Raw genomic sequence first — 14127 nt, forward strand, 5'->3', positions numbered from 1 at the left:
CATTAACACGCGGAAGACATACTTACACGTAATAATATATTATATACTAACGTTTTAACTGTTTGAACTAATTTTCTCAAACTACAAATAAATTGAGTTCAATTCAAGTTAAACTTTTTCACGAGAAAGAAAAGTAGAATGGAAATTTACAGTGTCAAAATATGGAAGTATTGCACTGCTACAGAATAGGGTATTTGACTAGGTACTAGTCAAATCAGTTTCTTTTATCGAACTGTCAAAACGATTTTGCTACTATGGCATTTATATGAAACACATGTGACGCCACGATCAAATTACCTACTCTTTATAGTTTAATACGGATTTTAAAATATAAATTGTCTCTTAAAAATAACTGCTGTCTACGTTTCTCTATCAATCATCTGATGCTTTATTTCTTACATGGTGTAAAATAATTTATTTTAAATACAGTAAAATATTACACATTAGGTACACCCTATTACACACAGACCCCATTCTGATTCGGAACACACACTTAAAATGCACAACACAACTGCAACGCGCCACGGACGCGCTTTCACTAAATATTATTAACAATAACATTATGTACGACGAGCCTGGCCTAGTGGGTAGTGACTAGGGAATGCAAATCGGTTATTTTCGGTTATTTTTTGTATGGAAATAATCGGTTATTAACCGAAACCGCGGTTATTTCCATACAAAAAATAACCGATTTGCATTCCCTAGTAGTGACCCTGCCTATGAAGCCGATGGTCCCGGGTTCGAATCCTGGTAAGGGCATTAATTTGTATGATGATACAGAAACAGATATTTGTTCCCGTATCGTGGTTGTTTTTTATATACATATGTAAGTATTTATATATTATATATATCGTTGTCTGAGTACCCACAACACAAGCCTTCTTGAGCTTACCGTGGGGCTTAGTCAATTTGTGTAATAAAAATGTCCTATAATATTTATTTATTTATGTACGATTTAGTTCCGAAAAGACTTAAAAACCTTACAAAGGATACAGATGTAGTGCATAATTAGTTTTCCATCGTATTTTCACGAAAACATACGAACGTGTCTTGATATTTCAGTCAGTCTCGGCACTAAAAGTACTGACTGAAGTAGCATGACAAATACGAACGTTTCCGAGAAAATACGATGGAAAACAATTATGCATTGCATCTGTACATATTGCAGTCTCTTGATGTCTCTTGATGTGTGTGGCGCAAACGTGTTGTGGAGGGTCGCAAGTTTTGTGATGAGACCTGGTTCGCCGCACTCGCTGACAAGAGGCAAAGACGACGACAAGGTGTCTCAGTACCGGTTTCCGCAAACTTCTCTTGTCAGACCTGTGGTAGACCATGTCGATCTCGCATCGGTCTATTCAGCCACCAAAAACGGTGTTACACCATAAATCGTCTGATATAGACGAAAAGGCCTATGATGATGATGATGTGTAGTGATATATGAGAATCGACATAAACATGTTTTATGTTTAACAATATTATTATGCTTTCGAGACACATTATACTCTGTATCTTTAGGTATTTAAATAAAAGTAGAAGTAGAGAGAGTAGGTAGATGAAAACATTACATGATCAAATAATGTTTTTTTTTTTTATGAATGGGCTTACTCATGGCCACAGACTAGCCGAGGCGTAGACGTGGCCTACGATGGAGCGAGCTCGCCCAGAAGGTGCCTGTTCACTCTTGATTTGAAGGTTGCCGGGTTATAAGAACACGGAAATATAGACGCCGGCAAGGAATTCCATTCCTTGGCAGTGCGCATAAGGAAAGTAGAAGCAAAGCGCTTCGTGCGAATTGGTGGAATATCTACCAAGTAAGGATGGAAACCGGCCGTGCGTCTAAAAGTCCGATGGTAGAATGGGGACGGTGGAATGAGCTCGTGTAGCTCTTGGGCACACTCCCCGAAGTGCAACCTGTAAAATATGTAGGTTAAAGTCAGGTCGTTCAGTGACTGATCCAGGCGGTTTTGTATTTGGTTGGTTAACCAATAAATGTTATAACTGCCCGAAAGTTTACAAATTGTTTGTTTACTTTTATTTAAATACCTAAAGATACAGACTATAGGTATTTACCGTGAGAAAATGAAAATAAACATTAATTATTATTAATTATGTATATAATATTATAGTAGCAGTAGCAGTTACTACAAGTCATTAGTGCTAAAAACACTCAAAACATAATTAGGTAATCACTTACCTAGTTAATTTATTTAATGACATCCATTTCAATTGAAATAATTGTATTTATGTACACGACACTATAATATTACTATAAAAAAAGTATTTTTATTGTGTGAGCTTTAAATTTTGTAGTTTTGATATTCTATGTGTTTTATTGTCACTTTTGAAATGTTTTCCACTTTGTTATTTTGTTATCAGTTTTGACATTAAATTCTTTACTAATAGGACGATATTCATTAGTCACACTATAAGACATGACATGTTTTTTTAAAGATTGTTTTTAAATTGTGAATAAATATCCACTCAAAACTTGGATCATGATCACACCACTACATCAAAACACTATTGTCACGCACATTGCGGTAATAACCGCTTATTTCACAGTGTTAACGGTAATATTTCGCGGTAATATCCACTCTATATAACCGTGAGTCATGTAGCTCCGACCGCTGCATTGTGTGAACTGAGCCGTTCCGCCCTTGCGCAGTAAAGGTTGGTTTACATGTCGTCAACTCGACACTAAGGACAGTGGGGAGACACTCCTGATTTTGGTCGAACTCGGGTCCGCTCGGCTCAGCATTGCTCCGAGCAATTTTTAGGGTTGGCACCACGTGACTTCATGTTGCGTGCACGACCACAGATAAAATCATCACTTGATTTTTGACAACCCTAAATAGCCGAAAGATGAAACATGGCACTATCGCCATGTATTAGAAAGAGATAGCATGAATCGACCTTGAACCGCTGTCAAACTTCGGGTTTGTAGGAAGTGTCCTTTCTGTACCGTAGTACTATTATTTATTCTGTGCTAAGGGCTACCTCTCTCGTCGAATGATGGTCTCTATGACAGTTATTTCAAGTGTCTTTTGATTGGGCTTAATTTAAAATTAATTGGTGAAATATGTTTTTATTTCGAAAAAGTGCCAAAAAAATTCTTCTCACAATTTACATGACAACTCCCATTAAAATGAACTGTCCTCCAGTGCAACTTAACTGAAACGTCGGAATTTTAAATAAAAACAATGAAATTATATCGCGGTAGACCCGTTTGTGTAATTAAATACGTATACAAAACGCGAGAGTATAAAGTGTTAAAAATAACTGTTATAGGAAACCATTCTTCAACGCGAGAAGTATAGGTTATTGGCGCCTAACCTTTTTACCCATCTGCGCGACACAAAGGAGGGTAATGTGTTTATCAGTTTGTGTAAGTTTGTATGTTTGTTTTTTGAGGCATTATAGAAAATTACCTCGTAGGTCGATTTTGACGATTTTTACATCAATCCACATTTACATGAATTAAATGATAGTAAAAACAATACGGCGACAATCAAAATCCATAATTATAAGTATTATGTCAAGTGGTATATCATTTTATAAGGATTTGTAAATGGTCTTTACTTTTCTTTTGATAATTTATTTTATTTCATGGTTGTAATGTTAACATATTCAATCATATGAAGAATAATAAATAAATATATCACAGGACACATTTACACAAATTGACTAAGCCTATTGATTGATAAATTTGGTTATCAACCATTCACACTTATGTATCTTATAAATACCGTTGCGCTATCTGGGTTATGTTATTTAGTACTTGTACCTACTTAATATAATCATATTTATGGAAATGGAATGATTAAATTGTACTCAAATTTGTGGAAATCCGTGGTCTCTGCCTACCCCTCCGGGAAATAGGCGTGATTATATGTATGTATGTATGTATGTATGTATAATCATATTTTTATCTAACGGTCAGGTAAGCCGCCATGTAAGCCCGGCGCGCTCACGTTTCGTTCCGTGCGTGACTCACAGATAACTGCTGTTCTCAATGATTGTACAGTCGGCGCTAAAAGTACCTGTGTTGGACACTTTTGCACGCGAATACCTTTTGGCCCATCATGAGATTACAAAGGGGTATTGTTGGCATTTTCGAAGACAAGTAATTAAAAACCGGCCAAGTGCGAGTCGGACTCGCGCAAGAAGGGTTCTAGACACCACTTTTTAAGGTTCCGTACCCAAAGGGTAAAAAAGGAACCCTATTACTAGTACTCCACTGTCCGTCTGTCTGTCACCAGGCTGAATCTCATGAACCGTGATAGCTAGACAGTTGAAATTTTCACAGATGATGTATTTCTGTTGCCGCTATGCAATACTAAAAAGTACGGAACCCTCAGTGGGCGAGTCCGACTCGCACTTGCCCACTTTTTCAATTAATTAAGAAAACAGAATAAATAATAGTAATAGGTACAGAAGACTCACTCCCTAACAAAACGCGTCTGTTACGATCAGCACAGATATGGCCGCTAGGTGGCGACAGCGCCACGCGCGGCTTATGGCTTTCCCCAAAATTGGTGTGGAACGGATGTACTTTTAGCTACCTGTAGCAAAGCGACGTAATCGCGGAGGGAGCCACGCCTGGTACCGTCTAACCTCAGAGCCGCATTGGCCACACCTAAAACGCATTAGTCTGAAGATATCGCTAGAACACGCAAACGCCGCTCCCTTTTCTATCACATTAATGGTTTATTTTTATTTTTAACAGCCACTTAACCCAGTAGGTTGTGATTCAGCCTATTCGCTCTATATTATTTGAATAACATTTTTTTGCGACGAAAACTAGTAATAAAATAATATATGTTACGGAAATGTTAAACAATATTTGTCTAAATACATTTTATGAAAGAAAGAAACAAAAGAAAATCATAAGAAAGAAAAAGGGTAATTCGCCAGTAACTGGCCACTTTATTAGGGTTCCGTACCCAAAGGGTAAACGGGACCCTATTACTAAGACTTCGCTGTCCGTCCGTCCGTCCGTCCGTCCGTCTGTCACCAGGCTGTATCTCACGAACCGTGATAGCTAGACAGTTGAAATTTTCACAGATGATGTATTTCTGTTGCCGCTATAACAACAAATACTAAAAACAAAATAAAATAAAGATTTAAATGGGGCTCCCATACAACAAACGTGATTTTTGACCAAAGTTAAGCAACGTCGGGAGTGGTCAGTACTTGGATGGGTGACCGTTTTTTTTTTGCTTTTTTTTTTTTTTGCATTATGGTACGGAACCCTTCGTGCGCGAGTCCGACTCGCACTTGCCCGGTTTTTTATTTAAACTTTATTGCACAAAAGAACAACTTAATGTACATAAGGCGAACTTAATGCCAAGAGACATTCTCTACCAGTCAACTTTAAGGCAAAGCAGAAAAGATTACCACTTTAGGGTAATTCCCCCAGTAACTGGCCACTTTTAGTAAACTAAAAAAAAAACTGTTTATAGGTGAATTACCCAATACTGTTTATTTATAAAATATTTTGAGCCACTAATATTTACTTATTATACTGTATAATTTATACATAATAAGTAAATATTAGTGGCTCTGCATAAATCATAAAAACCATATAAAAACAGTACTACATACTAGTGCCATCTGTTAAACATCTTTAGAGACGAAATAACAACTTTATCCATGACTGCGACAAAATATGGAACTAACATAACACCGTCCTCACTAATGTTTACGCATAGACAGCAGCGCCACCGAAATAAGATTGCAACTTTATATTGAAATTAGTTTCGCTATCCCACGATAGATGTCGCTAGTAGGCATAATTATTATGATTCTCTTTTCATTACAATTTACCGATTTGGCGTAGTTGTTGAGAATATTGAACAATAATATTTACTAGGTTCGCTCCCGGCTCCGCCTGCGTAAGATTCGGTTGGTATCATTTTCTCTCCTTTGGGGCAGATTTCTGGAATTAACCTCTTGGCATTCAATGTCCTAATACTAGTACAAATTACCACCAATGAAATTTAAATCTTAATTAAATGGAATAGTTTCTTTTATTTCGTTTCGTTCGATTTTAAAACAAAACAAATTCAACTCTATTTTCTAATACCGTTGATTTAAATTCGATTGCCAATTTTCCTTGTATGGTGGGCCGCTAGAGGACTAGCTTTATTGGTTAATTTAGAAAGGAAAAGCGTCTTTAGCATTTATAATATTTAGAAATATACTCTGAACCAGATATAAATAAAATACAAGTTAGTATAAAATAAAGGGCCTTTTTTTAGATTTAAGCTAGTTATTAATTTAGTTTAGCACGCTGTATATATCTTTCATGTAAATAAATGCATTATAAAATAAATAAAAAACAGCATAATCCGTTTCCACTTCGGCAAAAATGCTTATTATGCAAAAATTGGGAACCATTTTCAATCATTTCATCAGTTCCATTTACAACGATGACGAGGCACTCGGTGTTATGTGAAGAAGGCCTTCTCAATATATTTACTAGACCTAGGTTTGATATAGTGCTTACAAACTAGAAGTACTTATAACAAACAAACTAGAAGTACTTAATGTGAATTAGTTTGCTAATTGGTCAAGAGATGGCGCTGTGTGCAGATTAGAAGACGCTAACGTTTGTTTCTCGTAGATTGTACTAATGTTTTGCACAGTGAAACACGTTTGAATCGATTTTGATGAAATTTACGAGTTTTTGAAACCGTTCGTTGCTGTTATATTAGCGGCGATAACGGTATGGGCCAATCAAATTACATTTGTTCGAAGAATTAATTCCCAGCAAACTGGAAATGGTCCCAAATGCGTGTAAACCGAGTTTGCTCCATCCCAGGAGGTGCATATATTGCTATTATCCAGTTTTTGTTGCTTGTAGATCGAAAACGGTACGTCCGGCGCAAAATTTGTTCTAATCATGATAAAAATTGATATTTGAGAATCCGAATATGAATTTGCAGTCTAAGTTGTAAAAAGATGGCCTTTTTTGATGGATTTTTTTGTAAAATCATGTTAAAAACCCAGTAACGCCTTCTAACCGGAGTCTGATCCAACAAACTTTGCTGGTAGTGACATTGTAATTGATGGTGGGTTCCGTTTACATCGAGTGGTTTTGTCAATCCAAGGTAAAATGTATCTGCCAAGGCTTCAAAATCCACACCTGGGATGGACCAAACTCGGAATCCGCGCATTTAGGACCAAATTAAAGCATTAAAACGATTTCCAGCTTGCTGGGAATTAATACCTCGAAACGTTATTTTTGGATCTAATTTGATTTGTTTGGCCTAGTAATATGTGTCATTATAAATTGTGACATCAATGATGACATTGACACACTTTGTCATTTCAAATGCCATCCAAAAGTTATCTAAGTCCTAACTACAGTCGCCATCAGATATATCGGAGCGGCCAAGGTGCTCACAAATATCTGAACACGCCTCTATTGTTAAGGCGTTAGAGTGCGTGTTCAGATATTGTGAACATCTTGGCCGCTCCGATATATCTGATGGCGACTGTACATGAATATATGCATTCAAGCACATACAATTTTCTCTTCACAGTTCCGCTATTCAAATATAATGGGCATAATTAGACAAATCGCTTCGTGCAGCTTTCTGTGGCATTAACCTTTCGATATAGTTATTATAAGTTTAACCTTTTCGGTTGAGGTTTATGATTTAATAATTGTTTGATGGGCCAAAGTGTGGAAATGTAATTATGAATGTTAAATCACTCATCATCATCATCATCTCAGCCATAAGACGTCCACTGCTGAACATAGGCCTCCCCCTTTCGGGGGTGTATGCCATAATCGCCACGCTTGGCAGGCGGGTTGGCGATCGCAGTCGAGTACACCGAATTTGAGGGACGCTGCTGCCCGTCCACCGGTGGTCTTGGACGTAGTTTAAGGACACCCCGGGTCCCGGGTCCCGGGTTAAATCACTACACCTTCTAAAACCAAGTCCCCCGCCGCGACTGTCTGTCTCTTCGCGATAAACTCAACAACTACTGAACGGATTTTCATGCGGTTTTCACCTATCAATAGAGTGATTTTTGAGGAAGGTTTAGATGTATAATTTGCTAACCCGTGCGTAGCCGGGGCGGGTCGCTAGTAGTTTTTAATCGTAACTACATACATGTAGACCTAACTCGCAAACAGTATCGAACAAGGACAAAAGTATTTGTTCGCAACTGGTTACATTCAAGGACGATAGTTTCCGATTAGGTATAACTAGTAACGAAACTTAGTTACGTAGGCCGAAAAGATGTGGGTAAGTGTATGTAGCTAGAATCAGACCAAGGATAGTCTGCAGCGGATTTGATAGCCCACGCAGAGCAAGTGTTATTTTAAACGTCAAACTTCTATGAAATTATGACGTATAAATGAAACTTTCACTATGCGTGGGCTATGAAATCCGCTGCAGACTTTTTATGGTCCGACTCTATCGGAAGAAATTATGATGTTTTTTACCCATCAAACGTAGATCTCTCCTGCTACGACTCACAGATGTTGATACATTAATATATTTTGTTAAAAAATAATAGCCGCGACATGTCGGTACTCCATATTTCGCTTAGATCCCCACGTCACTAACCACCCCACAAGCCTAGTGTGAGGACTGTACTGCCTCTTATAATATTAATTTATGAAATAAATATAATTATTTTGAATTTGAATTTTGAATACTCACATTTTGTCTGTCCACGTCCAGTTGAACGCTCTTCTCCTTCCCAAATCTCACTTCACTCCCATCCAGCCTTCTACTCTTCCTCTCCGTGGCGTATTTCTTAAACCTCGTCTGCTGCCCCGACTCGCAAATATTCTCGAAACTTTTCGGTTTCAGTATCGGTTTCGGTTTCAGCGCCGGTTTCTCGAAGCTGTCGCGCAGTTTTTGGAAGTCGGTCGTCTCGGGGGTGGTGGGGCGGGAGTGGTGGGGGGTGTCGTAGATTATTTCCTGGAATTTAGAGAATTGGTTTTTGGAAATAAAGATAAAATATTACATAATGAACACATGGATGACAGGCTGGGATATACATAGATACTCTGGTCAGCTGGGGCTTTATACCATGATGTCCTTATTGCGATTCTGTTTATAGTTCGTTTTTTTTAGCATTAGAAAGAACTTGCAAGAAGGTAAGCGATCTTGACATGTCTTTTAATTGAAAAACGCTTTTTAAGGTGGTTCGCCTAGGTTACTCAAAACTTAACTCTCGCTAGATGGCACCACTTTTGCAAAATTTCAGATTTTATTTTTTTGTGAAATGGTCTTGGTATTTGTATACTTAAAAGTATGTTTCGCGCACTCTTTAAGTAAATATTGAACTATTAAAATAAACATTGAATACTTCATTGCGCAAAAACCACCTTTTTAATTCGACGGAGTGTTGCTGTCACGCTTTTTCCTACTATTACTCACACATGCAAACAGTGTTTCCGTCATCCTTGTCTTCTTCTTCCTCGCGTTATCCCGGCATTTCGCCACGGCTCATGAGAGCCTGGGGTCCGCTTGTCAACTAATCCCATGATTTGACGTAGGCAACTAGTTTTTACGAAAGCGACTGCCATCTGACCTTCCAACCCAGAGGGTAAACTAGGCCTTATTGGGACTAGTCCGGTTTCCTCACGATGTTTTCCTTCACCGAAAAGCGACTGGTAAATATCAAATGATATTTCGTACATAAGTTCCGAAAAACTCATTGGTACGAGCCGGGATTTGAACCCGCGACCTCCAGATTGCAAGTCGCACGCAATCCTTGGGTGTTTCCGTCATCCTTGTAGTAGACAATTTCACACAACATAAGTATGTTGCAATAGCGTAACGGTATGTTCGTGGAAATACGTGCAAGAGGATTGGGGTTCAAGACTGGTGCGAGTAGGTAATTTCTTTTTGTTTCTCCTTTGTGTTATCTTACCTTTAAACGAGCAATTATTAGATATATAATTATTTATTTATATATTTGGATGGTATCAGAAACGGCTCTAACGATTTCGATGAAATTTGCTATAAGGGGTTTGATCTCTTAGCTAGGTCTATGAGAAAACGCGCATTTTTGAGTTTTTATGTTTTGTAAGCTTTGGTCGGTCTCCCAGATATTCAATCTCCGCTTGGCAACTAATCCCAGAATTGGCATGCGCACTAGTTTTTACGAAATCGACTGCCCTGACCTACCAACCCAGAGAGTAAACTTATTTGGATTAGTCCGGTTTCCTCACATTGTTTTCTTTCACCGAAAAATAGGTATCGGTGTATAAATAGGTAGGTATCAAATGCTATTTCGTACAAAAGTTCGAAAAATCATTGGTACGAGCCGGGGTTAGAACCCGCGACCTCCGAATTGCTTTCCGCTAGGCCAGCAGCGCTTCCCCCACATACTCAGTGTTATCAGGTTTTATAAAAATCAAAAACGTTTACTTATGAAAGCAGAAGAATATAAATGATCGTATTAGATTTATAATTGTTACATATTTGCCGTAACTTATTTTTAAAATGTGTTTTTCAATTAAAAGACACGTCAAGATTCCATTATTTTTAACCACAGGAAATTTTATACACTTCTTTTTAGGGTTCCGTACCCAAAGGGTAAAACGGGACCCTATTACCAAAAAGAATAGATAGTATAGAGGGGTCCTGTCATTGTCAATTTTGTAGTCACGGTACATTTACTGCCATCTATCGACACACGATTAAAACTTAAAATAAAATTGAAAATGTATAAAATAATCAAAATATGTTTACGGATAAATGATTCTTAATTTTTATTGTTCCCTACTGACCCATGTTCTTTCACTGATATGTGTTAAAATTGTTAAATACCAAACGGTGTCGTTACCGCCATCTAGCCGAGAATCATCATCATCATATCAGCCCTTTATCGCCCACTGCTGAGCATAGGCCTCTCTTCTAGTACGCCACTTGTCCCGGTCCTGAGCTAATCTCATCCAGCAGTGACCCGCAATTTTCCGGATGTCGTCCACCCAACGAGCCAACGGACGCCAGGCGCTTCTTTCATTTGAAAGCGGCCACCATTCTGTTAACATTTTAGTCCACCTGCCATCACTCTGCCTAGCAACATGTCCTGCCCAATTCCATTTTAGTTAAAACCGAGAATAGTAAAAAGGTAATGGCGCCATCTATTCGAGAACGACTTTTCCTTGGCCGTCCGAGGCACGTTTTTTTCTTAGACTTTATTTATCTTATACGGAGTTATATATATCTCTGCTATTACTAAGACTTCGCTGTCCGTCCGTCCGTCCGTCTGTCACCAGGCTGTATCTCACGAACCGTGATAGCGTAGCGTTCACAGATAACGTATTTCTGTTGCCGCTATAACAACAAATACTAAAAACAGAATAAAATAAAGATTTAAGTGGGGCTCCCATACAACAAACGTGATTTTTGACCAAAGTTAAGCAACGTCGGGCGGGGTCAGTACTTGGATGGGTGACCGTTTTCTTTTTGCATTTTTTCCGTTTTTTTTTTGCTTTATGGTACGGAACCCTTCGTGCGCGAGTCCGACTCGCACTTGCCCGTTTTTTTTTTGCTTTTTTTTGTTTTTTTTTTGCATTATGGCACGGAACGGAACCCTTCGTGCGCGAGTCCGACTCGCACTTGCCCGGTTTTTATTGCAGTGAGGATGTCCTGATTGTAAAAATCAGAGAGATTAGGTAGAGTATAATTTCTAATTATCTTTGTAAAAATAAAAGAATACGTGTAGCCCATACTTAATAATCGATTTATGATAATAAGAAAAATTAAATAAAAATAAAAAAACATTACGAAATTTAGGTGTAACAAAAATACAAAAAGTTATGTTCCAGCATACAATTACTGGGGATCGAACCGGGAATCTTCCGTTTGCAAGCAAAAAAGCGACTGTTTGCATAACACGCCATGATAGTTCTTAGCTAAGCTGACGAACTTCTCGCTTAGGTCAATTAACTACCTGTCAAATATCAGTGTCAATAAAATTGCACTAAACATGACGGCACTCCAAATTCGAGCCGTGGTCAGCCCGGCAACGTCGGAAATGGTATGGCAACGTCGCAAATGTATCTGTACACGACATTTGTGACACACACATACGTAAAATTGATGAAAAGTTAACTATGATTTTTGCATGATTTCTGTATGAAACATTGTTTTCCTGTTAATTTCGCGCAAACGAATATTCGAAAGAAGATAAATGCGGAAATATTTGTGTACTAATAGTGTGTAGTTACTTAATGAGCTTTGATTGAATTTTGTATGAAAAGCGAACCACCTTAAAAATCATAACTATTACTTATGAAAGCAGAAGAGTATAAATGATCGTATTAGATTCATAAAAGTTACATATTTGCCGTAACTTATAAATGTGTTTTTCAATTAAAAGACACATCAAGATTTTTTACCTTATTTCTAATGCTAAAAAATCGAACTATAGGACCTAACCTGAATTTAGGGTTGCCAGATCGAAAGGCGCTAGTATCGGGAAACAATATAATTTTTTCGGGATTTTGGGACTTAGGTCGGGAAAAACAACATTCAAATTAAAGTAAATGTATTAAAACAACGATATTTTACATTATTGGCACTACGTCAGCTGCGCTGTCCATAGACGTATTTAAATCAAAATAGTATACATTCTTTGAGATCTTGAGTCGCTCGCTCGCTCGACGACAGTTCGGTACTCGAAATTATTGTTTTATAACGTGAAGCTGTTTTTCGGGACGGTTTACACTTTGTCGGGAATCGGGAGCACGTGCTAAAAATCGGGAGAATCCCGCCAAATCCCGACCATCTGGCAACCCTACCTGAATTGCTAAGGGACGGAGCTATATAAGTCGCATAACTGCGTGAATCGCAATAAGGATATCATGGTAAGGCCCCTGGTGTCAAAAAAAAACAGTTATAAGAAAAAATCTTTAAAAAAAAGAGAAAAACTTCACCGTAAATAAACTTTTACTGCCAGCTTATTTTATAGGCAAAACTGTTGACATATGCACGGCTATCGCCAGTTTGAAACTGAAATATTCGCTAGCGTGTGCGTAACTTACTTTCTATGCATCTCGCTCGTACTCGCATATTAGTGCGAGCGAGATGTATATAAAGCAAATTACGCAGACGTTAGCGAATATGTCAGTTTGACACTGCTAGTTAAAGTTAGCAATTAAAATATGCTTGTAACGTAACTCGTATATCGCAACTGTTCGTAGAAAAACGAATTTTGATCGAAACTAGTTTCGTAAAATAGCATAAATGTCGAATGTACCAAGCATTTATACTGGTCAGAGTAATTATAATAGAAACTCGAGCGCGACTAGTGTTTAGTCCCATTTTTTCAGCAAATCTTAATGAGTATGAATTAACATCGGATCATAATAGCATGTTGTAAGTATAGCGAAAGTGATCTATTGTGAAGCGTAACCATTGCGTGGGAGGGCGAAAGTGTAGTAGGCGGATATTAGCGATCGAGCGTGCGCGTGATTCTAATACGTAGGTACATATTAATTACGATGTATGTTTGTATAATCTTTAGTATATAATACTTATTTATGACGTTATCTGTGAAAAGGGACCTTATTGTCGATGGCGCTTACGCCATTGCTAACGATGCTTCGATATAAATACAATGCCGCGCGACGCTGTGCGGCGTAAGCGCCATCGACAATAAGGTCCCTTTTCATGGATGGAGTAATTTGAATAATTTTTGTATATTTTTATATTTCATACACAATTAATATTGTTCATGAATAAATATTGAATGAATGAATTAATGAATGATAATGCCCCATTTACAGTACAGTCGCCTGCGTGCGCGGTGTTCCAATTTTGAACCTTATTATACTGGAATAGAGTCTAAAAGTGGAACACCGCGAACGCAGGCGACTGTACACCATATGTACTTACACTGTTAAAAATTATGTAATTTTACATGCAAAAAAATTACATAATCCTGTAAAATTCCCGAAAAATCTGGGAAATTTACGGAAAAATATTACATTTTACGTAATTCTCGTAAATTTTACATTTTTTCGGTAATATCAATATTTTTTATGTAGTTTTACATAAAATTTATGTAATAATCACTAAGCCATGACTATTTACGTAAAATCTGTAAAATTACATGGAATGTTCGGGATAAATACATTTTGGCATG

The 14127-nt window shown here is 37.7% G+C and overlaps 1 protein-coding gene and 1 long non-coding RNA gene across 2 annotated transcripts in view; both read right to left on the reverse strand.

The window, feature by feature from the left end:
- LOC134677937 (uncharacterized) overlaps positions 1 to 14127 on the reverse strand; it is a 351049-nt gene that overhangs the window by 120128 nt on the left and 216794 nt on the right. The gene's annotated exons all lie outside the window — the stretch shown is intronic.
- Positions 1 to 14127, reverse strand: part of LOC134677858 (uncharacterized) — a 98702-nt gene that overhangs the window by 40230 nt on the left and 44345 nt on the right. The window contains exon 2 of the mRNA XM_063536277.1: positions 8679 to 8942. Within this exon, the coding sequence (XP_063392347.1) occupies positions 8679 to 8942 (264 nt within the window). The remainder of the gene's footprint in view (positions 1 to 8678; positions 8943 to 14127) is intronic.

Source organism: Cydia fagiglandana, chromosome 27 (assembly GCF_963556715.1).
Source record: "Cydia fagiglandana chromosome 27, ilCydFagi1.1, whole genome shotgun sequence".
Taxonomy (NCBI): domain Eukaryota; kingdom Metazoa; phylum Arthropoda; class Insecta; order Lepidoptera; family Tortricidae; genus Cydia; species Cydia fagiglandana.